The 27,910-nt window shown below is 45.2% G+C and overlaps 1 protein-coding gene across 2 annotated transcripts; it reads right to left on the bottom strand.

Moving 5' to 3' along the window:
* Positions 1 to 7: 7 nt before the first annotated feature.
* On the bottom strand, positions 8 to 27,910 carry LOC120303103 (zinc finger protein 420-like). 2 transcript variants are annotated; one of them, XM_039332279.1, is made up of 6 exons: positions 27,097 to 27,910; positions 23,259 to 23,379; positions 21,204 to 21,286; positions 20,236 to 20,363; positions 16,093 to 17,874; positions 83 to 2,872 (listed from the first exon to the last, which is right to left on the bottom strand). In XM_039332279.1, exons 4-6 carry the CDS (start codon positions 20,267 to 20,269, stop codon positions 1,041 to 1,043), a joined length of 3,648 nt encoding a protein of 1,215 aa, XP_039188213.1. In that variant the 5' UTR covers positions 20,270 to 20,363; positions 21,204 to 21,286; positions 23,259 to 23,379; positions 27,097 to 27,910; the 3' UTR covers positions 83 to 1,040. The 2 variants fall into 2 exon arrangements, with proteins under 2 accessions (XP_039188212.1, XP_039188213.1); XM_039332278.1 differs by lacking the exons at positions 16,093 to 17,874; positions 20,236 to 20,363; positions 21,204 to 21,286; positions 23,259 to 23,379; positions 27,097 to 27,910 and adding exons at positions 7,908 to 8,034; positions 8,775 to 8,857; positions 9,547 to 10,263 and having other exon boundaries at positions 8 to 3,211.

The following is a 27,910-nucleotide window of genomic DNA, read 5'->3' as shown; positions in this document are numbered from 1 at the left end:
AAGAAAGAAAGAAAGAAAGGGAAGGAAAAAAGGGGAAAAAATCATCTTTATTCAATAAGTTACATGATGACAGCAAAGCCAAAACAGGAAAGAATCAAAAGATCATCTTTATTCAGTAAGCTGATGACAGCAAAGCCAAGAAAGAAGAAAGAATGAAAGAAAGAATCAAAAGATCATCTTTATTCGGTAAGTTACATGATGACAGCAAAGCCAAAGTTGCCTTGGAACCAGCATAGTGGTTTCTTCATCCCAAGAAAGCGAGGAAGAGTAACTACACCACAGCCCTTGTACTGAGCAGCCTGTACAACAACAGGGGTAGCATGAGTGTTGTGCAAGTCGTTCTGTCTTGCCAAATGCCTTGTTCAGCAACTGTTCAAAGTAATGACAATGTTGAAAAAGTTCATCGACAAGGAGTTACACTATTCTTGTGGTCAAATGCAGCCAGCTTCACAGCCAGCTTCTGAGAAGCAAAGTTAATGGGACGCTGGCAGGAAATTGAAAGCCAAGGTCTTGTGATGTGTGCTTAATCTGCAGTTATTTGCTTAACCACCAGTGGAATGAGTGACAGCAGTCCAGCACAGACCCATGATCCTTCACTTGGTGACAATGTTGTTTAATGATGGAGTTGACAGTCCCTATTGCACTAATTGCAGACTACCTATTGTCTCCAAAATTTTTGTCAAATAATTCATGTATGGGGTTCTATTATTATTAAGTTTATGGGTTTTTCGTGAATTAATTTTCCTGTGCCCGTAAGGGAACTGATTTTGACCAAATCCCTCTCCACACATCATATATTTATGATTTCTCACCAGTGTGGATTCTCTTGTGGCAACTGCTCCTTCTGAACCTCTTTCCGCGCTCCAGGCATTTATATGGATTCTCTCCAGTATGGGTGCATTTCTGAGAAGGAACAATTCTGCTATCACAGAAACTCCACAATTAACACACCTATACAGTTTCTCTCTGTATCAGAAGTAGATTGGTGCTAACTATAGCCTTTTCCACATTCCATACACTGATGTGGTTTTAAAATAGGATCATATGAAGTTTCTGCTATTACAGAAAGTCTTTCCACAGTCTAAACGCTTACCTGATCTCTCCCCCGAATGTATCTTTCTATGTGTATTAAGTGCACTAATTTGTCTGAAGTATTTTCCACACTCACTGCATTTATACGGTTTCTCCCCAGTGTGGATCCTCCTGTGACGACTAAGATGACTGCTGGTTGTGAAACTCTTTTCACATTCCATGCATTTGTATGGTTTCTCCCCTGTGTGGATTCTTTTATGGGAAGTTAGGGAGCTTGAATTGGTGAAGCATTTTTCACACTCGGTGCATTTGTATCGCTTTTCCCCCGTGTGGATCCTTGTATGGGAAAGAAGGGAACTTGAATTAGAGAAGCATTTTTCACATTCATTGCATTTGTGTGCTTTCTGCCCTGTGTGGATCCTTCTGTGGTGACTAAGCGTACTGCTGCTTATGAAACCTTTTCCACACTCCGTACACTTATAAGGTTTCTCCCCGGTGTGTATCCTTTTATGGGAAGCAAGATTGACACTCTTGCGGAAGCTCTTTCCACACTCGGTGCATTGATACGGTTTCTCCCCTGTGTGAATTCTGTTATGTACAGTATAATTATATTTTTGACTGAAGTTCTTTCCACATTCCTTGCACTCGTATGGTTTTTCCCCCGTGTGGATCCTTTTGTGGGACGTGAGAGAACCTGAATAAGTGAAGCACTTTCCACACTCAGCGCATTTATATGGCTTCTCCTCGCTGTGGAACCTTTTATGGGAAGTCAGAAAACTTGAACCTATGAAACTCTTTCCGCAATCCTGGCATTTGTATGGTTTTTCCCCGCTATGAATCCTTTTATGGGAAGTGAGAGAACCCGGCATAGTGAAGCATTTTCCACACTCCTGGCATTTATACGGTTTCTCCCCTGTGTGGATCCTTGTATGGTAAGTAAGGTGTTTTGCAGAACGGAAGCTCTTTCCACACTCGAAACACTTATGGGGTTTCTCTCCTGTGTGGATCCTTTTATGATAAGTTAGATGTTTTGCAGAACGGAAGCTCTTTCCACACTCCATACACTTATATGGTTTCTCTCCTGTGTGGATCCTGTGATGAGCAGTAAGGTCCTGAGAATCATTGAAGCTCTTTCCACACTCTTGGCATTTATATGGCTTCTCCCCCGTGTGGATTCTTTTATGGGAAATAAGGTGTTTTGCAGAACGGAAACTCTTTTCACATTCCAGACATTTATATGGCTTCTCCCCAGTGTGGATTCTATTATGTACAGTATAATGATATTTTTGTCTGAAGCTCTTTCCGCAGTTCTTGCAATGATATGGTTTCTCCCCTGTGTGGATCCTTTTATGGCAGGTGAGGGAACCTGAATTGGTGAAGCACTTTCCGCACTCTATACATTTATACGGTTTCTCCTCGCTGTGGAACCTTTTGTGAGAAGTAAGGAAACCTGAAGATCTGAAACTCTTTCCACACTCCTGACACCGATACGGCTTTTCTCCAGTATGGATTCTTTTATGAGAAGTGAGGGAACCTGACATAGTAAAGCATTTTCCACACTCTTGGCATTTATACGGTTTCTCTCCAGTGTGGATCCTTTTATGGTAAATGAGGGAACCTGAGATTGTGAAGCGTTTTCCACAATCCAGGCATTCGTATGGTTTCTCACCTGTGTGAATCCTATTATGAGAAGTTAGGCTTGTGGCAAAATGGAATCGCTTTCCACATTCCTTGCATTCATATGGTTTTTCTCCTGTGTGGATCCTTTTATGGGAAGTAAGATAACTTGAGTCTCTGAAGCTCTTTCCACACTCCAGGCATTTATATGGTTTTTCTCCAGCTTGTATGCTCTGACTTAAGATAAGAGGAATAGTCCGTCTGAAGCGTTTCCTGATTTTATTTTGTTTTTCTACAGCGTGGCGTCTGGAACAGTCGCATAATTCCGATTCATCTCTGAGCATTTTTCCACACTGTGGACACATTCCTTTTTCTTGGTGTTCAACTTCAGTCAAGACACTGACATCTATACACTGAAAAGGAGAGCATTTCTCCAGCCTCCCTTTTAACTGGTTTTCCTCAGAACGTTCCTTTCCAAACCTCCTTTTCACAACTTCCTTTTTGCCTTTTGGCAAAAATGCTGCTTCCTCTTTTCTGGAAGCCTCCATTTGCCATTCATCACCTGTTTGGAGCAGAAAAAAAGGAAAGTTGACACAAACTGAATTATGTAAGGCAGGGATCCCCAACCTGTGGGCTGCGGCCCAGTAGTGGGCCATGAGGGGTTTGCAACTGAGCGGTGGAAGTGGGACAGGCTGGCCAGTGCATCCACGTGTGCATGCACACACCCTCACTCGCACTAGTGCCATAGGGCACAAAAACGGGACGCTGCGCCATGTAAAAATGGGATATCGCTGCATCGCTGTGTGTAAAAATAGGATGTCGACGCACCTCAGGGTGCGAAAATGGGACATCGCTGTGCCTTGGGATGTGAAAACGGGATGTTGCCCCACCTCGGGGTGTGAAAATGGGATGTTGACACGCCTTGGGGTGCGAAAACAGGATGGTGCTGCGCCCCAGAGTGTGAAAACGGGACATCACCGCGCCTCAGGGCATGAAAACAGGATGTCACTGCATCATGGGGCACGAAAATGGGCTGCTGCCATGCTGCAGGGCACAAAAACAGGTGCTGCCGTGCTGCAGGGTGCAAAAATAGGTGCCACCATGCTGCGGGACACGGAAATGGGGCATTGTGTCATGCAGATTGGGGCAGGGTTAGCGAGTATCATGCAAGCGGGGGAGGAGTCACCCTCCAAGAGGAATGAAAAAAGGCAGCAATGGCTGGAGGTGAGGCACGGAGGAGGAAAGGAGATGGAGAGTGGAAGGATTCTTGTGTGCTTTTGTGACTTTGAAGTTCTGGGATTTGTGCAATGAGGGCTTTGTGTTCTTAAGGAGTGTTTGGCAATTTTTATTTGGCTGATGGCTGATGTCTTGTGTTAGCTTCTATTGCTCTGCTGTTGTTAGCTGTAAGTTTTGCTGCAAGGGATTTTGAAGTATTTTTCTCCTGAATGGATTTTGCCTGTAGCATTCCTTTACTTATGAATGCAGCCATTTGGGGAGGTTGTCTTAGCCGGCAGCCAATACTTACATTTTTTTTTCTTCCTTAAGTGCCAGCTGCACTTACTTTCCTTTCTAGCCAGTAGCTAATTCTTAAAGGGGAATGTGCCTTTTTAAGCTAGTTCACTCAGTAGCTTGTCTTTTCTGTCTCTGGAGGCCTTTCCTTGTTTGATCAATATATGGAAGAGGGAAAATATGGGGGGGGGGTTCAAATTCTTCCTTCAGAAGGAGATGGGAATGAGAAAAAGGGAGGCAGGGAAGGGAGGGAGGAAAGGAAGTCCCGCCTTAGCACTTGGCCACCAGCAGCTCTGCCATTGACTTTGCTTGTCAAAAGGTTGCAGAAGGGGATCATATGACCTTGGAACACTGTGACCATCATAAATATGAATCAGTTGCCAATCATCCAAATATAAATCACATGACCCTGGGCATGCTGCCATGGTCATAAGTCATTTCAGTGCAATTGCAACTTTGAACAGGGTTTTTTTTTTGATCATCAAGTTTTTGACACCTTGCTAGGTGGTACTCAAATATTGCCATATCCTAAAGGTAGTTCAATCGGTAAAAAAGTTGAAAAGCCCTGGACTAGATGACCTCCAAGGTTCCTTCCAACTTTACTACTACTACTACTACTACTACTACTACTACTAATAATAATAATAATAATAATAATAATAATAATAATAATACTATTATTATTATTACTTTATTTTGGTGTAAAAGTAAAGCTTGGACTTCACTTTTTACTTTGGGCTTTCATATGTATCGCTTTAAAAAACCTTAGTAAGACCACACCTGGAATACAAAACTCAGTCTTGGACACTACATTACAAAAAAGATGTTGAGACTTTGGAAAAAGGGCAAAGAAGAGCAACTAAGATGATTAAAGGCCTAGAATCTAAAACATATGAAGAACGGTTACAGGACTTGGGTTTGGCTAGTCTAGAGAAAAGGACTGTGTGGGGGGGGGACATGATAACAGTATTCCAGTATTTGAGATGCTGCCACAAAGAGGAGGGGGTCAATTTATTCTCCAAAGCACCAAAGGGCAGGACAAGAAACCCCAGATGGAAACTAATCAAGGAGAGAAGCAACCTGGAATTAAGGAGAAACTTCCTAACAGCGAGGACAATTCACCAATGGAACAGCTTACCTCCAGACGTTGTGGGTGCTTCATCACTGGAGATTTTTAAGAAGAGACTGTCTGAAATGGTATAGGATCTCCTGCTTGAGCAGAGGGCTGGACTAGAAGATCGCCAAGGTCCCTTCCAGCTCTACTCTATTCTGAAATTCTGTCTGATCAATAAGGCATCAAGAATAGATGATGAGAATATACAGAAAAGCTGTATGCAGGTAGCAAAGGGACTTAGCCTCAGCCAACTGCCAAAAAACAAGACTCCAAGTATTTATACCATCCTTGCAGAATTACTGGGACCCGCATCATTCACAGTCATTAGGGACTTGTGCCAGAAAAAAAATTGGGAAACCAACATGTGGCCATAGGACTGTAAATACTCAAGTGTTCATTCCAATGTCAAAAAAGGGTGACTCTAAAGATTGCACCAATTATCCCACAATTGCTCTCATCTCTCACATCCGCAAAATTCTGCTTAAAATTGTTGTCACCACTGCTAACATCGGATGTTCTTGCTTTGACAACATATGGAGATGCAGCCATTTTCCTTCTTATGTTTTACTCTTAGAATTAGAGTTAGAATTAGATGATACTGGGGGGGGGGAGAAGAGGAATGTGCATAGGACTTTAGTTAGACATAACAATATTGTAACTAGTGTGAGAACCAAGGTTTTTTGAAAGAAAAGACGATAAGAAATAGTGGGTTGACAAACTGGAGGGAAAACCTGCATTTCAAACTAATTGGAGAATATGATTTATGACTGTTAATTAGAGGAGGGAATTGTGCTTTGATACTATGTGCTCAGGGGAGGGGGATTCAGATTTTGGCTTCGTCTATGTATGTGCCGATGCTATGCTACTCGAATAAAGATTCTTTAAGGTAAACAATGCCTCGAAGTTCCTTGAAGAGTTTCATCTGTCGGAATCATGACATTAAGCCAAAATCTGAATTCCCCTCCCCGTCAATGAGATTGCATTCTCTCCCCTCTCTCCACCTGTATGCCAAAATGATCATGATAAAGCTAGATCTTGAAGAATTTAAAAAAAGAAGAGGAAAGATCAGAGGAAGACACTCTTTGACAGGCTGATAATACAACTCAGAAACCAAAGAAGGCCTGGAACACCTGATCAAAAAAACCAAGCAAGAAAGTGAAAATGTTGGTCTCTTTCTGAACATCAAAGAGACCAAGCTCATGACCACTGCCAGGAACAGAAATCTCAAAACAAAATCTCAAAATTGATGGTGAAGAGATAGAATGCATGGAAAAATTCACTTTCTTAGGATTGCAGGTCACGGAAAGTGGTGAATGCAGCCCAGAAATAAAATGTCGGATTGCACTGGATCGCACAGCAGTGATGAACATTGAACCAAATATGGAAAAACAAGGACATCTAACTGGCAACCAAATGTAGGTTAGCCCATTCTATTGTGTTCCCCATAGCTACCTGTGGTTGTAAAAGTTGGACCTTATAAAAGCAAGACAAGATGAAAATTGACTTGTTTGAGTTGTGGTGCTGGAGAAGTCTCCTGTGTATTCCTTGGACAGCAAAGGTGACTAACAAACAAGTACTGGAGCACGTAACACCAGACAAGTCACTAGAAGGCAATATCAGCAAACTGTGTCTCGCTTATTTTTTCATGTCACGTGGGGGAATTCAGTGGAGAAAGGAATCATGTTTGGAAAAGTGAGTGGTAAAAGAAAATCAGGCCACCAAAGAACACGGTGGCCGACACTAGCTAGAGCAGGGGTCTCCAACCTGTGGGCTACGGCCCACTACCAGGCCATAGCCTGCTGGCCACTGGGCCACAGGACAGGCTGGCCAACTCGGGCTAGCGCCGCCACCACTACGCAAATGGAGCACCATGTAGTAAACACAGGGCAGTGCTAGCAAGTGTCATGCGGGCGCTAGTACCGCCCCATTTGCATCACGTGGGTTCGCAGGCCTGTTTGTGTGCGCATGCACGTCTGTAAAATACTTCCCCCTCCCTTTCCCTCTGGTCCGCCAACCAAGAAAGGTTGGAGACCTCTGAGCTAGAGCATAGAACAACTCAAAGAAGTAGTACAAGATTGGAAGGTGTGAAGACACCTGCACACAGAAGCACCAAAAGTCAGACACGACTGAGTGGATAATATCATCCTCATCATGGAAGAACATTTTGGTTTAATTTTCATCTGAGAAGAGCTTTAGCCTTCTTTCCATGAATAAGTTCTCCTTTGATTTTTTTTTTTTTAAAGAATGGTTCTCAGTTTGGGGGTATGTTCATTCAACTTGAGTTAACTTAAGAAAATAAAGCATTGAAGAAAGTGGGAGGGTGGAATGTCCCGTGTCTTCAGTCTCATCAGAGAGTCCAGTTCTCTAGCAGTCATATCCTTGTGATGCTCCCTGGGTGATTAATTGTGAAGGTTTTAGATCCTCTGTTAACCAAACAGAAGAAGAATGGCAGACAAGGATACCCTCCTCCAAGCTAGGAAGAGAAGTGGGCAACTTAGAGGGCCGTAAAGCACTGTGAAGCGGTATACTGTACAAGTGCTATTGCTATTTCCTCTGAGAAATAAATCAGCTGTTTATTTCTGATTAGAAAATATCTCCCACTGCAATTTCAGCCTAAAAAACCAGAAATCCTTACTTAGAGAGGCTACGTTCCTTGCGTTTTCCAGCATGACTTCTCGGTACAGGCATTTTTGCCCCAAATCCAGCATGTCCCATTCCTCCACAGAGAAAAAGACAGCTACATCTTCAAAACAAATGGAATTCTGAAACAAAAATACAGTGTATTATACAAATTCTCTTATTAAGGAACAATGCACATTTCTGTTTAAAGAAAACTTTCAATTAGGATCAATAAACAATCTCCTTGGAGAAAATGGGCAGAGCTACAGGCCTCCAACTGGAAATACCCCTGGGATAGACTTTTGTGAATTTGGCTAATTCTACAGGAGCAGCACCCCAAAGTCCTTCTGTCAACAGATAGATGGGCCTTGGATATACCATTGATGGGAGGTTCCACCCCATCCCAGAAGGTGGTTTCCACAAGGATTGGGAGAGTCTTGCCTGACATTTCAGACACTGCCTTATGTTGTTCCCTCAACACAATATTTGCTGAAAACACATACAAAGATGTTGGGAGAGGTAGTCCAGGAAGTATCATGAGATGCTGAAATCAAAATACTAGGAAGCTGCTCTTGAAAACAGACTCGCTCTGCCTCCCTCTCCTTCCCTCTCCCATTTTGGACAGTGCAGGATCATGTGGAATGACACTTGCAGTTTTAGGAAGGAAATATCTTCCTACCTTCCTTGGAAAAACACATGCTGCATTATAAGATGAAATAATTACCTGCACATGCACAGCACTGAGTGACTTCCTATCCAAGTACTGTACCAGAAAGCTGCTCGTGAAAACAGACACCCTCTGCACATACACACACCTCTTTTGGACAGTGCTGGATCATGCTGAATGACAACTGCCAGTTTGAGGAGGGAAATATCTTCCTACCTTCCTTGGCACCATCAGTGCTGCTGTTTCTCCACCACAGGCAACAGATGTTCCAGAAGATGCCATCGATGTTGTTCTGGATTCTGAGTATGAGAAAAAAGTAGAGGAACTATTCGTTATAAAAACACCCTTCCTCTATTCTTTCAAATTCAGAAAGTCCTTTCTTTGTGTTTGCTGACAGGGGGATCTAATGCCTTAGAGCAGAGAACAGCCCATCTGGATTACTGAGATGTATGTATGTATGTGTATGTGTGTATACACACATATACTCATATACACACACATCACCCATATATATTTACATATATACATATACACACATACTCATGCACACACATATACACGTATATACTCATATACACACACTCATACACACACATTGATATATATATATATATATATATATATATATATACACACACACACACACACGTACACACACATACACACACACAAAGCCTGTGGCCTAGGGGTCAACACAACTGCCTAAAGTACCCAGGTTCAAATCTCAGAAGGGTATGGCTGGCTGATGAGAGCTAATTAGCTTGAAATAGCTATACCAGTCTCCCTGTAACTCTGTTAGCAATCCAAAAATTTACACACACACACACACACACACACACACACACACACACACACACACACACACACACACACACACACACACATATATAAAGATAGACAGACAGATATAAAAGAAATTCACGAAGGAAGGAAAGGCAGGCAAAAGCCTATCCATGAGGATTAACGGGCAACAGAAGGAAAGGTTTACCTGATGATCTCTTCTGGAATGGCTCCTCCAGAGGGATCCCCCCAAACAGCAGATCCAGGGAGGGATCCCCTTCCTTTCCTCAGGGATGCTCAACTGCCATTGATCCTGGACCCCCCAGGAGAAAATCCCAGGAGAAAACCACCAGCAGAATAATCTCCACCAGGAGAAAGGGGTGGCGGAGAAACAATCTTATGAACAACGAGAAGCGTCTAACGGTCACATTTCCAAGCTTTTCCCACCAGTGGCAACCGGGAACGACGGAGGGATTTTCTTGCCCCGGGGCAGCCTTTGGAAATTGCAACCAGAGAGCTGCTTCTCCCTAGAAGGCCTCCCCGGGAACCCCCCTCCCCCCCCGTCCTGGTCCTCCCAAAATATCGGGAGTGTTGGCTTTAAAAAAAAAAATCTTTCTGGGGTGGTATAATTTTTTTGTAATTTCTAAATTTAACGGAATGTATGTTTTCCTGTGCTGTATATCATATTATTTTGTAGGGCTATTGAAACTGATTTGACACTGAGGGGGAGCTGAGTGGCGAAGCCCCGCCTCCAAAACTATGAAACTCATTGGTCGGTTGCATACTGATTGACACTGAGGGGGACCTGAGTGGCGAAGTCCCACCTCCAAAGCCATGGAACCTATTGGTCGGCCGCATACTGATTGACCACCCCCAAAGCCATGAAGCTTATTCGTCGGCTGCATACTGATTGATGCTGAGGGAGTCCTTAGTGCGAAGCCCCCCCTCCAAAACCATGAAGCTCATTGATCGGCTGCGTACTGATTGACACTGAGGGGGACCCGAGTGGCGAAGCCCCACCTCCAAAGCCATGGATCTTATTGGTCGGTCGCATACTGATTGACCAGCCCCAAAGCTATGAAGCTTATTCGTCGGCTGCATACTGATTGTTACTGAGGGGGTTCTTAGTGCGAAGCTCCCCCTCCAAAACCATGAAACTCATTGGTCGACTGCATACTGATTGACACTGAGGGAGACCTGAGTGGCGAAGCCCCACCTCTAAAGCCATGGAACCTATTGGTCGACCGCATACTGATTGACCACCCCCAAAACTATGAAGCTTACTCGTCGGCTGCATACTGATTGTTACTGAGGGGGTCCTTAGTGCGAAGCCCCACCTCCAAAACCATGAAGCTCATTGGTCGGCTGCATACTGACTGACACTGAGGGGGACCTGAGTGGCGAAGCCCCACCTCCAAAGCCATGGAACCTATTGGTCGCCCGCATACTGATTGACCAGACCCAAAGCCATGATTGACACTGAGGGAGTCCTTAGTGCGAAGCCCCACCTCCAAAACCATGAAGCTCATTGATCGGCTGCATACTGATTGACACTGAGGGAGACCTGAGTGGCGAAGCCCCACCTCCAAAGCCATGGAACCTATTGGTCGGCCGCATACTGATTGACCAGCCCCAAAGCTATGAAGCTTATTCGTCGGCTGCATACTGATTGATACTGAGGGAGTCCTTAGTGCGAAGCCCCACCTCCAAAACCATGAAGCTCATTGGTCGGCTGCATACTGATTGACACTGAGGGGGTCCTGAGTCGCGAAGTCCCACTTCCAAAGCTATGAAACTTATTGGTCGGCTGCATACTGATTGACCGCCTCCAAAGCTATGAAGTTTATTGGTCGGCTGGATACTTATTGACACTTAGAGGCGAAGCCCCAATTCCAAAGTTACGGACCTCATTGGTCGGCTGCAATGCCAGTCACAGTCGGATTGAAGTCATTGGCCTATCCAGTGGAGGGCGTGGATTCCTGGCCGGATGTTTGCCTTTGGTAGCCGCCTCCCTCTCCCCTCCTCTCTCTTCCTGAGTTTGTTAAGCAGCCATAGAGTCTCAGTCCCTGTTCCTATGGCTTTCCCTGTATTTGTGCGCACATGCTCTCAAGTGCCAGGACACATTTGCAGCATTGCATATCTGCAACCTTTAATAACAAGACTTGAGTGAAGTGTTGTCAAAGAGGAGAGGTTAAAAAGGGAAAACATGATATATGCAATTATTTAAAAATGCATAACTGCAGGAACTTGTATTTAAAGCCTGGTTTAAAACAGGACAGTGCCCATGAAAACAACAGCTACTGTGCAGGCTTGTAAAATTTCACTTGAGTGTTGCTGGTTCCCAAGTTCATGTAATCTCTTTTGTGACCATCCCAAATGGTTTCCAACAAGAAAGGTCAATGGGGGGAGGGGGGAGCTGAATTGGCTTCAAGGCTGTGTGACTGACAACTTCAGCCAAAAAAATTAGCTAATAAAAGGGAAGGGAACTGAGTTTTTACAAGAGTTTCAGCCGTTATGCATGAACTGGAATGCTACCGGAACAAATTGCTCTTGAAGGGGGTATATGTATCAGGTATGCTTACCCGGTTTTAATCATACATTACAATGAGAGCTTGTGGAGCGTGGCAACATAAAAACATAATAAAGCTCCTAGACCAGTGGTGGCGAACCTATGGCACGGGTGCCAGAGGCGGCACTCAGAGCCCTCTCTGTGGACACGCATGCCATGCCCTAGAGATGGCAATTGTCCCTCTTCAACCAGCCACCCACTAACTCGCTGAGGTCCCATGTGGCCTGATGCATCCCAGCACCCATGCACTCATTGGCCTCTGTGTGCAGGGGCCTATGGTGTCAGGCAGCAGCCGCCTTGGCCCCTGCCTCACCTTGCCCTGTGACAACGGCACCTCCGCCCTGCCTCCCTCACCCCGCAGGACAAGCCTCCTGCCCACTGCTCCACCTGCCAGAGCCCCCCTGGATCTTCCCCAACCCTGTCCCCACAAGCAACATTGAGGTGATCACGTCCACCTTGGCCACACCCACCCAGTCTGCCATGACCACCAGTCACACCCACCCAGTGGGCCGCACCCACCTGGCACCCGGTGACAAATAAGTGGGTTTTGGGTTGCAATTTGGGCACTTGGTCCCTAACATGCAGGGATGGCTTGGCTTACAAAGGGGGGAAGCTATATTTGCCAGAAGCGCTCCGTCTAAATGCTCTCAACCACAGCCACGATGTAAAGCAGGCTGGACACTTTGGATATTTGAAAACCCTACACCTCACCCGCCGACAATTCTGGTGGCCGGGGCTGAAAAAGGATGTGGAAAACTATGTAAAAAGTTGTACTGTATGTGCTACAATGAAAAGAATCCCGGGGAAAACTCCTGGGTTACTGCAACCCGTGGCAGACCCTTCTCAACCCTGGGAAGAAATAGCTATGGACTTTATAGTGGACCTACCTGAAAGTAAGGGAAATACTGTCATCTGGACTGTGATAGACCTGTTCTCGAAACAAGCTCATTTCATCGCCTGCAAAGGACTCCCATCCGCCCAACGCCTGGCCAAATTGTTCCTGAAACATATCTACCGGCTGCATGGTGCCCCTAAGCGAATAATCTCAGACAGGGGGGTGCAATTCACAAGCTTTGGAGAAATTTCCTTACCTTGATTGGATCATCTCAAGGGTTATCATCTGCTTTTCATCCAGCCACCAATGGGGCCGCTGAAGCCGCTAACAAAATGGTGGAGCAATATCTTAGGTGGTACGTTTCTTACCAACAGACGAACTGGACTGATCTCCTCCCTTTCGCGGAGGTGGCATACAATAATTCCGTGCACAGCAGCACCGGCTACATGCCTTTCAAAGTAGCCACAGGGAAAGAATTCAACCAGAGCTACCTGAACAGCAATCACCCCCACGAAAGCCTTCAACTACTGCGAGGGCTGAGAGACCCAGGCCACCTGCACGCCCTTCGAGTGTTTCCGGTGTGGACAAGGAGGACACCGAGCGGCCACCTGTCCAGTCCCCTACCCTCGACTGCAGAGCAAGCCAGGACCAGCGATGCAAAAGAAACCTGCTCAGCGGCTAACAAGAGAAAAATCCAATCGACTCACGCAAGAACCAGTTGCCCAGGTTACACCCCACACACAGGAGGATGCCAAGACTCCAGGTGGACCTGCCCCTGCTCTTCCCTTCTTTGATAGCGACGATGAAGGAGAAAAAGACCCAATGGTGAGTCAACAAATCCTGCCTTTCTCACTGCCCGCCAAACTTGTAATCCCTAAGTCTGGGGCACAAATAGACTTAAATGTACTAATTGATTCGGGATGTACCCGCTGCATTATTAGTCTGGCGTTTGCCATGAAAATGGGCATAAGGGCAAAACAGCTTTCCAAACCGATGAGATTTGAGCAAGCCGATGGCTCCCTGATGGATGAGGGACTGCTCAGGCCACCCCTCTATTCGACCTGCCATCTTGCGGAACTCTCGCACGTACTCCAGGGCAGGCCTCCCTGCTTGTGTTATTTTGTGAATTTGTCCTGCTGCTTTGAGGCCGATGGATGGGTCTTCAAATCGTTCTCTCAGTCCTAAGAGAAAGAGATGGGGATCCTCCAATTCAAGGGCTTGCTCGCTATATAGATTGTTCAGCCATTCAGAGGTTCACCATCACTGTCTTAGACACAATTAGTGTTAATTTCTGAGTACTCTGCTTCATCAGAATGAATCCACCTCAACCTAACAATGAGCTTCAAGATGGAGCCTTCTGCGAGGCAAACCCAAAGATTTGCTGCTGCTTGGAGTTTAGGAGACACCTGCATGAAGCTCTTGATCAAATACATCACTACTTAGACAATTTTCAATTCTTGATGAGTTTTATGTTTATCTTGAAATGTGTTTTTTGTCATGCAACCATCCAATCTTTCAAGAACAGGGTTTCCATTCCTGGATGCCTTATTAAATCCCTTGCTGTCTGCAGATTATAAGTAAAAGATTTCCATGGGGGGGAGGGGGGAACAGCAATAGTAAAACAAAATTAGAAATTAAACAACTGCTGAGCTAGTACAGTCAGTCAGTCATCTTTCATCACAAGCTACTTTTCTAACTAGGGAAAATTAACATTGGACTAATCAATAATGATTCAAATTCTTCTTAATCGGAGAATCCCTGCTTTGGATTGCATCCCTAACTACTTATGAGGCTGGACTTCCACCAAAAGTTGGGATGCAAACATGGCTCCTTAATTAAGTAGAGAATATTATTTGGGAAGAAAAGCTTTTATCTTCTTTGTAGTTCTGGAACATCACCGGTATTCCTTTCTTGCCCCTCAGTGTTAAAAGTGCATTTAGAAAGAACGGAAGTTATGAGACTGACATAAAATAATTCTGTTTTTGAAAGCAAGAAAGAAAACCAAATGATACATCTTTATTCAGTAAGCTACGTGGTGACAGCAAAGCCAAGATTGACTTGCAATCAGCATGGTGTTTTCTTCATCCCCAAAACCCGAGGAAGTGTCAATACGTTGATAGCCTTTGTACTGAGCAATCTGTACAATAGGGATAGCATGAGTGTTATGCAAGTCGTTCTTCTCCTGCCGAGTGCCTGGTTCAGCAACTGTTCAAATAAAAATGCTGAAAAAGTGCATTTACAACCTATTCTTGAACCTAGGTCTGTTACATCATTCCTGTGGTCAAATGCAGCCAGCTTCACAGCCAGCTTCTGAGAAGCAAAGTCAATGGGAAGCCGGTAGGAAATTGAAAGCCATGTCCATGTGTTGTGCTTATCTTGCAGTTATTTGGTGAACCACCACAGTGGAATGACCGACATCAGTCCAACGCAGCCTTGTGTTACTTCACGTAATGACAATATTATTTAGCGATGGAGTTGCCAGTCCTAATTTCAATAATGGCAGACTTACCTGTAGTCTTTTCGTCATAGAATTCATTTAGGGGTTGCATTATTTTTGTGGTTTGTAAGTTTCTCACAAACTAATTTTCCTATGCCCATAAGTTGACTGGTTGAGTAAATCCTTTCCACACACAGTATATTTATGATTTCTCACCAGTGTGGATCTTCTTATGGGAACCGAGGTCACTCCTGGTTGGGAAGCTCTTTCTCATACTCCAGGCATTTATATGGTTTCTCTCCAGTATGGATGCCTTTAGGGGAAAGAACAGTTCTACTATTGTGGAAACTTGATCCACAATTTACACATTTATATGGTTTTTCTCTGTGTGAAATATTGGAAGTAGATTGTTGTTATTACTATAGTCCAGTGATGGCGAACCTTTTAGAGACTGGGTGCCCAAAACCCACTCTCCCATCCCCTCTCCACTTCCCGCCCTGCCTCCACCCACCCCCTGCCCCACTTGCCTTCAGGGCCACACACCACCTCCATGGCCTGCTGCAGCAGATCGCCAGGCAGCCCTGCAGCACCATGGTAGCCATGCCCTTTGCCCACACCCCACAGCATCATCTGCATGCTATGGGGTGCGAGGGCGGAGTCTTGTCCCTGTTGCCCGGGGGCGACTCTCCTCCAGGGGGGCTGCTGGTGAGGAGGGGCCGTGGGGGGAGGCGGGGCTGGGGCAACAGCGTGCGTGCCCACAGAGAGGGCTCCGAGTGCCGCTTCTGGCACCCATGCCATAGGTTCGCCACCACTGCTATAGCCCTTTCCACAGTCCATGCATTTGTATGGTTTTAAAATAGGACCATATGAATTCTCTATTAATGCAGAAACCCTTTCCAGTCTACAAGCTAACTTGAGTTCTCCCCCGAGTGAATCTTTCTATGTTTATTAAGTGCATTACTTTGTATAAAGCTTTTTCCACATTCACTGCATTTATGTGGTTTCTCCCCTGTGTGGATTCTCTTGTGACGACTAAGATGACTGCTGCTTGTGAAACTCTTTTCACATTCCATGCATTTATATGGTTTCTCCCCTGTGTGGATTCTTTTATGGGAAGTCAAGGTACTTGAATTAATGAAGCATTTTTCACACTTGGTGCATTTGTATCGTTTTTCCCCCGCGTGGATCCTTGTATGGGAAAGAAGGGAGCTTGAATTAGAGAAGCATTTCCCACATTCATTGCATTTATAGATCTCCCCCGTGTGGATCCACCTGTGTTGATAAAGCACACTACTGGTTATTAAACTTTTCCCGTACTCCGTACATTTCTTTGGTTTCTCCTCGGTGTGGAAACTTTTATGGGAAGCCAGAAAACTTGAAGCTGTGAAACACTTTCCACAATTCTGGCATTTATATGGTTTCTCACCTGTGTGAATCCTATTATGGGAAATAAGGCTTCTAGCAAAATGGAAACTCTTTTTACATTCCTGGCATTCATATGGTTTTTCTCCTGTATGGATCCTTTTGTGGGAAATAAGATAACTTAAGTCTCTGAAGCTCTTTCCACACTCTAAGCATTTATATGGTTTTCCCCCGCTATGGATCCTTTTATGAGAAGTGAGGGAACCCGACATAGTGAAGCATTTTCCACACTCCTGGCATTTATATGGTTTCTCCCCTGTGTGGATCCTTACATGGTAAGTAAGGGGTTTTGCAGAACGGAATCTCTTTCCACACTCCATACACTTATATGGTTTTTCTCCTGTGTGGATCCTGTTATGATCAGTAAGGATCTGAGAATTGTTGAAGCTCTTTCCACACTCCTGGCATTTATATGGTTTCTCCCCAGTGTGGATCCTTTTATGCGAAGTAAGATTTCTTGAAGAACTGAAACGCTTTCCGCACTCCTGACATTTATGTGGTTTCTTCCCAGTGTGGATTCTGTTGTGTACAATGTAATGAATTTTTTGCCTGAAGCTCTTTCCGCAGTTCTTGCACTGATACGGTTTCTCTCCTGTGTGGATCTTTTTGTGGCGAGTGAGGGATCCTGAACTAGTGAAGCTGTTTCCACACTCCTGGCATTTATATGGTTTCTCTCCGGTGTGGATCCATTTATGCTGAGTGAGGGAACCTGAGAGAGTGAAGCATTTTCCACAATCTTGGCATTCATATGGTTTCTCCCCTGTGTGAGTCCTATTATGAGAAATTAGGCTTGTGGCAAATTGGAATCTCTTTCCACATTCCTTGCATTCATATGGTTTTTCTCCTGTGTGGCTCCTTTTATGGGAAGTAAGATGACTTGAGTCTCTGAAGCTTTTTCCACAATCTGGGCATTTATATGATTCTTCTCCAGCTTGTATTCTGTGACATAAAGTAAGAGGAATGGTTCTTCTGAAGCATTTCCTGCTTCTATTTTGTTTTTCTACCGTGTGGCTTCTGGAACAGTCACATAATTCCAACTCATCTCTGAGTACTTTTCCACACTGTGGACACGCTCCTTTTTCTTGGTGGTCACCTTCAGCCAAGAAGACACTGACATCTGCAAAATGAGAAGGGGAACATTTTCCCAGCTTCCCTTTTAACTGGTTTTCCTCAGAATTTTCGTTTCCAAACATTCTTTCTATAACTTCCTTTCTGACGTTTGGAAAAGGTGCTACTGCCTCTTGGCCAGAATGATGTATCTGCCATCCATCACCTGTTTGGAACAGGAAAAAAAAAAAAAGGAAAGTTGGCACAAACTTGAATTATGAATGGGATTAAGCATCAATATTGCATTCCTCATTTGAACGTTACCAAAAATTCAACACCATCTCTTCTTCCTTTTAGCTCTTTTTTGTGATTTTTTTCTCCCTGCTTCTGTCACGAGTGTGTTGAAAACATGGGGCTACACTTGTATTGAGTTGATGTGAGATCTCCCATAGGCTTCTCTCTTGCCCTGCATTCTACAAAAGGCAAACCTAAATTCTTTGAGGAAAATTATTCTGAGTCTCACTTTGGGGCACCATCACCTCTACCGTTCCTTCAGATTCCAAGGAAGCAAGAGGGAATCTTGAACAGAGTCTGTGTTCGCTAATGGACTTGATAAGGGAGAACATGTTGGTTTAATTTTCATCTGAGAAAGGGAAAGTGTCGGGACCTGAGAACTGAGGTCCAGCTTTCTTTTCATGAGGAAGATCTCCCTTGGAAAAAAAAATGGTTCTTGGTCTGAGTTAACTTAAGAAAAGGAAGCAAGTGGGAGGAGGAGTCATCTGGGTGGAATGTCCCATGTCTTGAATACCCATCCCATCAGACAGGCCAGTTCTCTATCAGTCACATCCTTGTGATGCTCCTGTGTGATTAATCAGGTTCCCAAATGCCATTGTTACAGACAGATGACATAAAAAGAGGAAGAGAATGCTTAACATTACCTACAAAGTAGGACAGACAGGTTTGGAAACTAGATGTTGAGACTCTAGAACAGTGATTCTCAACCTTTCTAATGCCGTGACCCCATAATACAGTTCCCCATGTTGTGGTGACCCCCAAGTGGGTGTGGCCACCAATAAGAGGGAGTAGGACAGCTAGGGAAAAGGGAAAAAAATGGCAGACAGCATGGTTTGGTGACCCCCGTGAAATGGTCATTCGACCCCAAATGGGGTCCCGACCCACAGGTTGAGAACCGCTGCTCTAGAAAGAGTACAGAGAAGAGCAACAAAGATGATTAGGGACTGGAGGCTAAAACATATAAGGAACGGCTGCTGGAATTGGGTATGTCTAGTTTAATGAAGAGAAGGACGAGGGGGGACATGATAGCAGTATTCCAATATCTCAGGGGCTGCCACAAAGAAGAGGGAGTCAAGCTATTTTCCTGAAGGCAGGACAAGAAGCAATGGATGGAAACTAATCAAGGAGAGAAGCAACCTGGAACTAAGGAGAAACTTCCTGACAGAACAATTAACCAGTGGAACAACCTGCCTCCAGAAATGGTGAATGCTCCAACACTGGAAGTTTTTAAGAAGAGACTGGACAGCCATTTGTCCGAAATGGTATAGGGTTTTCTGCCTGAGCAGGGGGTTGGACTAGATGACCTCCAAGGTCCCTTCCCTACTACTACTACTTCTTCTTCTTCTTCTTCTTTCTTCTTCTTCTTCTTCTTCTTCTTCTTCTTCTTCTTCTTCTTCTTCTTCTTCTTCTTCTTCTTCTTCTTCTTCTTCTTCTTCTTCTTCTTCTTCTTCTTCTTCTTCTTCTTATTATTATTATTATTATTATTATTATTATTATTACGATTACCCCTTTTCCTCTTTCTAGTGAGCCATGGTGGCGCAGTGGTTAGAATGCAGTATTGCAGGCTACTTCTGCTGATTGCCAGCTGCCAGCAGTTTGGCTGTTTGATTCTCACCAGCTCGAGGTTGACTCAGCCTTCCATCCTGGGTAAAATGAGGACCCAGATTGTTGGGGGCAAAATGCTGACTGTAAACCACTTAGAGGGAGGACTGTAAAGCACTGTGAAGTGGTATATAAGTCTTAAGTGCTATTGCTATTGCTAAAGAGAGTACAAGATTTTAGACCAGTGGTTCTCAACCTATGGATCAGGACCCCATTTGGGGTCGAACGACAATTTCACGGGGGTCGCCAAGCAACGCAGTCCGCCATTTTTTCCCCCTTTTCCTTAGCTGTGCTACTCCCTTTTATTCTACTGGCTTTTGAAAGCCAATAGAATAGACTCTCTTGAATAGAGTCTAATTCTATTGGCTTTCAAAAGCCAATAGGAATTGTCCAGGCTGCCTCTGCCCTGCTGAGCCCGCCAAAAGTCCCATTCTGCAAACGGTGCTGCACCAGTTGAGTAGTCCTCAACTTACGACCGGTTGAGTAGTCCTCGACTTACGACCGGTTGGGGGTCGCAGCATTAAAAAGGTTGAGAACCACTGTTTTAGACCATCTGTTAACAAAGTAGGAGTAGAAAGGCAAAGAAGGACACTCTTCTACTATTTCCTCTGAGAAAGAAATTAACTGCTTATGTCTGGCTGTAAAAATACCTCCCACCACAGTTTAAGCTGAGAAAAATAGAATCTCTTACTTAAAGAGGCCACGTTCCTTGCGTTGTCCAGCATGACCTTTCGATACAGGGTTTTTTGCTCCAAATCCAGCAGGGTCCATTCCTCCACAGAGGAAAAACACAGCTACGTCTTCAAAGGAAATGGCATTCTGAAACAAAAACAGCATATTGTACAAACTTTTCTTACTAAGGAACAGTTGAACAACCTAAATGAAAAATACATTTTCCTCTGAATGTCGCCATGGGGCATTGAATGCCAAAACAACTAGATATAGGGACAGATTTTTTTTTTACCTTTGTGCCATCGCTCTGCTGAACACCTAATTCTTATAGTGCTGTCTAATGTCTATTTACCCATATTGTATGTCTGTGGCATTATTGTTATCCTTCTTAACTTCCTTACTACCCCCTCCATTAGTTATGATGATGATGATGCTTTGTACGCCAAGAGCTTCTGCACTGGAGACAATTTCCTTGTGTGTCTAATCAGTCTTGGCCAAATAAAGTATTCTATTCCTAGTCTTATTCCCTTCTATACCTACTTCTATTTCTATTTCTACTTTCTATTTCTACTCTCATTCCTATTTAAAGAAACTAATCAAGGAGAGAAGCAACCTAGAACTAAGGAGAAACTTCCTGACAGTGAGAACAATTAACCAGTAAAACCACCTGCCTCCAGAAGCGGTGAATGCTCCAACACTGGAAGTTTTTAAGAAGAGACTGGGCAGCTATTTGTCCGAAATGGTATAAGGTTTCCTGCCTGAGCAGGGAGTTGGACTAGATGACCTCCAAGGTCCCTTCCAACTCTGTTGTTGTTATTATTATAACTTCCTGCTTTCAACTAGGATCAATTAACAACTTCCCTGGAGAAATACAGGCTTCTGATTAGAAATACAACTGGTATAAACTTTCATGGGTTTGGCTAATTCTACAGAAGTAAAACCTCAGATTTCTTCTCTGCCAAGAAAAGGAGGGAAAGATTTTTCTACCTTCCTTGGAAGCCCAAGTGTTGCTATTCTTCCACCAAAGACAAGAGATATTCCGGAAGATTCCATCGATGGCGCTCTTATCTCTGAGAGTGGGGGGAAAAAAACCAGGAACTATTTGTTATAAAAACACCCTTCCTCTATTCTGGAGCCTCAAATTCAGAAAGTCCATTTTTTGCTTATGTGAACTGGAGATCTAGCAGGCATGAGTGCCTTGTGGCCAGAGAGCAGCCCACCTGGGTTACTCAGACTGACGAGGTTGTGTGAAAGTGGGAGACAGTGGAAACCTAGGTATGGGGCTTGTGCTGAGTGGTGCTTCTACCAGTCGTGGGAGACCAAGGAAGATCCAGTGGAGAGATGAGAGATGTTGGTTATCAAAAGTCCAACTCAGATCTATGGAAATGATAAGGGTAGAGCATGAGCTTAGCAGCTTTGCTCATTTTGGAGGTAATCAGAAAAGAACCTCTTTCTTTTTTAGAATATGGAACAGAACAGAATTAAAATTAGAATTAGAATTACAGAGTTGTAGGTCATCCATTGTAGGTCATCCATTCCAAAACTCCACCCAAGCAGGAGACTCTACAACAGACATGTCAAACTCGCGACGTCACGCAATGTATCGGAGCTTTTTCTCCATTGCTGGCAATGGGGTGGGTGTGGTTTCCCGGTGAGGCGTCCGGCCCACAGGCTGGCAGTTTGACACCCCTGCGCTACACCATTTCTGATGGAATGACCACTGGTCATTTGCATTCTTTTAGAGCAGCGGTTCTCCACCTGTGGGTCGGGACCCCATTTGGGGTCGAACGACCATTTCACGGGGGTCGCCAAACAACGCAGTCCGCCATTTTTTCCCCCTTTTCCTTCGCTGTGCTACTCCCTTTTATTCTATTGGCTTTTGAAAGCCAATAGAATAGACCCTCTTGAATAGAGTCTAATTCTATTGGCTTTCAAAAGCCAATAGGAATTGTCCGGGCTGTCTCTGCCCTACTGAGCCCGCCAAAAGTCCCATTCTGCAAACGGTGCTGCACCAGTTGAGTAGTCCTCGACTTACGACTGGTTGAGTAGTCCTCGACTTACAACCGGTTGGGGGGGGGGTCACGGCATTAAAAAGGTGAGAGACACTATTTTAGAAAGTCCTTGAGGCCACCTGGAGGTTTATCTGTGTCCTCTGGGTCACCTCAATAGTGCAAATGGCCGTAGAGCTTTCTTGGAACTGCTGAAAGGACTGTGTTGTAGATTAGAGATAGATGACGTTGTATCCCTCCCCCTCTATTGAGAGGGGGCTGTTCAGTTTTGACATAGATGGTCTCTTTGACCCCTTTTTCAAACCAGTGGTCCTCTCTGTCCAAAATGAGGGCTTTGCTGTCTTCAAAAGAGTGCCCTTTGTTTTTTTAAATGCAGATGGACTGCCGAATCTTGTCCTGATGGGTTTGTTCTCCTATGTTGTGCCATGTGTTTATGAAATGGTTGTTTTGTTTCCCCACGCAAGAATGCAAATGACCAGCTGTCTGTAAGAAATATAAAGCCTTCCATTCCCCACCCTCCAGTCAGACTTCTTGGATGAGAAGCGAAACGTCTTCAAAGGAAAAACAAGGAAGTCCAGTTTCCTCGTGATAAAGCATCTTTGGGACAACTATGACCTGGATGACTGAGAATCTCCAAAGACACTCAGACAAAATAAATCCAGAGGATTAAACTGTTATGGTTCCGACTAACGAAACACTTCAAAGAAACTTCCAGGCATTGATTTCCCTAAAAGTCTTTTATTGCTTCAAAATGTCGGCACAGGCATAACGGAAGGTTTATGCTAAGATCTAAGTTCCTCTGAGTAGTTAAATTATCAGCATGTTCCCTCCCTAAATTAGCTGTCATACATCACATTATCAAATTAGTGTGAAGGTCAAAGGTTTCCTTCCTCTTTCTTTCCCGGGCTTTACCCCCACCCCCCTTCTGCTCTGTATTAACCCCATAAATAACAGACAGTTCTGCATATTGTCAAAGCAAGAATATACAATATTTGCAGCGTTGACATAAACAGCATCAGAAGGATGCCTTTACCTGATATTCTCTTCTGAAGTGGATCCTCCTGAGTGACTCCCCCAAACAGCAGCTCCGGAGAGGAATCAACCTCCTTTCCCATGGGCAGTTCAGCAGCCATTTAACTCAAAGGTTTCCGGACCTGAAACAGCACCAGAGAACATTCCCCTGGAAATAATCAGGAAGGGCAATGCAGAATCATCTTTACAAGGCGATGGGCAATCTTAAGAGTGACCCTAGAAGAAGCACTTCAAAATCAACAAAGATGACCAGGGGACTGGAGGCTAGAACATATAAGCAACTGTCGCTGGAATTGGGTATGTCTAGTTCACGGGTCGGCAACCTGCGGCTCCGGAGCCGCATGCGGCTCTTTGAGCCTTCCCATGTGGCTCCCAGCCTCCTCTGCCTTTGCAGAGAGAGACAGAGAGAGGCAATTGCGCTTCTCTCTCTCTCTCTCTCTCTCTCTGTGTGTGTGTGTGTGTGTGTGTGTGTGTGTATGTGTTTGTGTGTGTGTGTGTGTGTGTGTGTGTAAAAGAGAGTGCACTCACAATGTTCTCCGAGGAGCTGAAAAGCTTTCTGGGCGGAGCTCCTCCCTTTGCTGCGTCTCTGCAGGAAACAGGAAGCAGGAAGGGCAGGAGAGAGCTAGCTAGCCCAGCTAGGCTGACTCAGGAATTCTGGGAGTTGAAGTCCATGAGTCATAAAAGAGACGAGGTTTTCTACCCCTGAGCTTGTTGGACAACAGCTTGAAGCTTGTCAGGTGAGCAGCAGATAGGAGAGGGGGGAGAAAGAGAGAGGGAGAAAGAGAGAGGGAGGGAGGGAGAGAGAGAGAGAGAGAGAGAGAGAGAGAGAGAGTATGTAATTTTATTCTCTTAAAGCATTCTCTTGGTGATCATTGTTTTAATGGATATTCCCAAGAGTCATATTTTTACTTTCATTTTTAATGTGTGTGTGTGTGTGTGTGTATACATACACACAAACACATATACAAACACACACACACACCTATAATAAAGGTAAAAAAGGATATATGCAGTGTTATCTTCATTTTAGATATCAAAAGGGTTTTGCGGCTCCTGGTGTTTTGTTTTTGGTGGGAAATGGGTCCAAGTGGCTCTTTGAGTGTTTTGGGTTGCCTACCCCTGGTCTAGTTTAATGAAGGACGAGGGGTGACATGATTGCAGTGTTCCTATATCTCAGGGGTTGCCACAAGAAAGAGCGAGTGAAGCTATTCTCCAAAGCACCTGAAGGCAGGACAAGAAGCAATGAATGTAAACTAATCAAGGAGAGCAGCAACCTAGAACTAAGGAGAAATTTACTCAGAACAATTAATCAGCAAGCGGTGCATGCTCCAACACTGGAAGTTTTAAAAAAGAGATTGGACAACCATTTGTCTGAAATGGTATAGGGCAGGGGTAGGCAACCTTGGCTCTTTTATGACTCATGGACTTCAACTCCCAGGAATTCATAAAGTCATAAAACAGCCAAGGTTGCCTACCCCTGGTATAGGGTTTCCTGCCTGAGCAGGAAGACCTCCAAGGTCCTTTCCAGCGCTGTTATTCTATTCTAATCAAATTTTGAAGAATATCCTATGAGTCACAGCCAGGACTACTCCTTCTGCCTGTTGGGAGTTCATTTATTCTCTCCCCGTTGCAAAAGAAATGCAAAAAGAAATCCAAAGATTTTCCTTGCTTGAAAAAAAGCAACCTTATTCAAAAGTGTAGAATGAGATTAAGAGTCCTCCTTCCCCCCCAGATTCAAATGTGACCCACCCTGTTGGATTTTGAAGGCCTTGAAATTCCTGAAATCCAGAGGTCTTCGAACTTGGCCCTTTTATGACTTGTGGACTTTAACTCCCAGAATTCCTCAGCCAGGCATGTTGGCTGAGGAATTCTGGGAGTTGGAAGTCCACAAGTCATAAAAGGGCCAAGTTCGAAGACCCCTGCCCTATTCTTTCTGATTTCTTATCTCTGCCTCCCATCCTCTCCCCCACCACCTCCGTTCTTTTGTGGTTTCCTTGTTTTTAAACCTGGACAACACTTTGCAAATCGCTCATGTGAATTCCGCGGCATTTAAAGGGAATGAATGATTACTGTTCCAATTAATACTTCTGCTTCCCATGCTAAGAGGAATAATAGAATAACAGAACTGGAAGGGGCCTTGGAGGTCTTCTAGTCCAACCCACTGCTCAGGGAGGAAACCCTGTAACACAGTGGTTCTCAACCTGTGGGTCGGGACCCCATTTGGGGTTGAACGACCATTTCACAGGGGTCGCCAAACAAGGCTGTCCGCCATTTCCCCCCCTTTTCTTTGGCCACGCCCCTGGCATCCGGTGATATATAAGTGGTTGGGGGTCACCACAACATGGGGAACTGTATTATGGGGTCGCGACATTAGAAAGGTTGAGAAACACTGCTGTGACAGGTCCCCAACCTTTTGGGCACCAGGGACCCGTGCCATGGAGAAAGGCTTTTCCGTGGACCAGAGCAGGTGTGGTTTTGAATACTGCCTGCATCCTGAGGATGGAGCCTTTCTTGTTTGTGTGGCCCAGTTGCTGACATCCCCCGGACTGGTCCTGGTCCACAGACTGGGGGTTGGGGACCCCTGCCCTATACAATTTCAGACAAATGATTGTCCAACCTCTTCATAAAAACTTCCAGTTGTGGAATGTTCACCACTTCTGGAGGCAGGTTGTTCCACTGTTTAATTTTTCTGTCAGGAAATTTCTCCTTAGTTCTAGGTTGCTTCTCTCCTTGATTGGTTTCCATCCATTGCTTCTTGTTCTGCCTTCAGGTGCTTTGGAGAATAGCTTGACTCCCTCTTCTTTAGGGCAACCCCTAAGATATTGGAAGATTGCTCTCGTGTCACCCTTAGTCCTTCTCATCATTAAATTAGACATACCCAATTCCTGCCACCGTTCCTCCTATGTTTTAGTCACCAGTCTCCTGATCATCTTTGTTGCTCTTCTCGGCACTCTTTCTACAAATCTCAAAATCATTTTTACATCGTGGTGATCAAAACTGGATGCAGGAAAAAGGGGGGAAACGCATAAAACAGTCATACGCACACAGAAAATACCTCTCCACCTTGTTTTCCAGAGTGCACCCACACCCACACAATGTATGTATTCCAGAGCATATACATTCACGCACAAAATACCCCTCCACCTTGTATCCCACAGCACACCAACACCCAAATACTCCTCCACTTTGTATTCCAGAGCGCACACACGCCCAAAATACCCCTCCTCCACATTGTATTCCAGAACGTGCACAAGCACACACACAAAATACCCCTCCGCCTTGTATTCCAGAACGTGCACAAACACACAAGCACACACACAAAATACCCCTCCGCCTTGTATTCCAGAACGTGCACAAACACACAAGCACACACACAAAATACCCCTCCGCCTTGTATTCCAGAACGTACACAAGCACACACACACACACAATACCCCTCCGCCTTATATTCCAGAACCTGCACACACAAGCACACACACAAAATACCCCTCCACCTTGTATTCCAGAACCTGCACACACAAGCACACACACACACAATACCCCTCCGCCTTGTATTCCAGAACCTGCACACACAAGCACACACACAAAATACCTCTCCACCTTGTATTCCAGAGCACGCACACGCGCACACAAAAATATGCCTCCACTTTGTATACCAGAGCATACACAAACACATATACAAAATACCCCTCCAGTTTCTATACCAGAGCACACATCCAAAATACCCTTCCGCCTTGTATTCCAGAACGTGCACAAACACACAAGCACAAACACGCAAAATTCCCCTCCGCCTTGTATTCCACAGCGCGCACAAACGCACAAGCACGCACACAAAATACCTCTCCACCTTGTATTCCAGAGGGGTTGTTTTTTCCCCCCCAAAGACGCTTCTTCAAAAGTCCTGGCCCTTTTGGAAGCGTCTCATCAAGGGGCAAGGATGAGTCGCAGGGGCTGGTCGGATCCTTGCCAGGGCGGAGTTTCCCCCGCGCCGGCCCTTGAGGACCGAGCCCGCGATCCCCAAAAGAGAGGCGCGCAGGAGGAGGATCCGCGCTCCGCCTTCCCAGGCCAGCCGCGCAGCTGCAGCCGGGCAGACGCGCCTCCCTCCCCGGAAGGGTTTCCGCCAGATTTTGGGGACTGCGGGGAACGGAGCCGTTCTCCCTCCTGGGACTCTTCTCGCCCAACTCCGCTCGGCTCCTCCGCCATCCTGAGGGCTGCTTCCTGCTGAGCTGGGCAAACAGGAGGCTCCTGCAAGAGGGCGCCCCCGGCTTTTAATCCTGGGACGCCAAAGGGGTGATGGTTGGGAGAGGAACTGGGTGGGTTAAGAGTTTGAGGGGGTAAGGTTTGGACTTTGTCCCGAAACTGACCGTCCTACACCACAGCTGAGAATGTAATCACTTTCCTAATAGGGGGAAAAAAAAATACCTTGCAAAGAAAGCAGATGAAAACCTCACGCCTCACCTTGCTGTGGCTGACTCTGGTTTGAATCACAAAGGTTACTTCAGTTCAGGGTCATTGGAGGGTGTAGGACATCAGTGGGTCAGGTGTGAGTGTAGAACACTGGTTCTCAACCTGTGGATCGGGACCCCATTTGGGGTCGAACACGGGGGTCGCCAAACAACAGTCCGCCATTTTTTCCCCCCTTTTCCTTAGCTG

Source organism: Crotalus tigris, unplaced genomic scaffold, assembly GCF_016545835.1.
Source record: "Crotalus tigris isolate CLP2741 ecotype Arizona unplaced genomic scaffold, ASM1654583v1 scf7180000024460.1087499, whole genome shotgun sequence".
Taxonomy (NCBI): domain Eukaryota; kingdom Metazoa; phylum Chordata; class Lepidosauria; order Squamata; family Viperidae; genus Crotalus; species Crotalus tigris.
The sequence above is the reverse complement of the archived record's forward strand: the minus strand, read 5'-3'. Positions and strand labels throughout refer to the sequence as shown.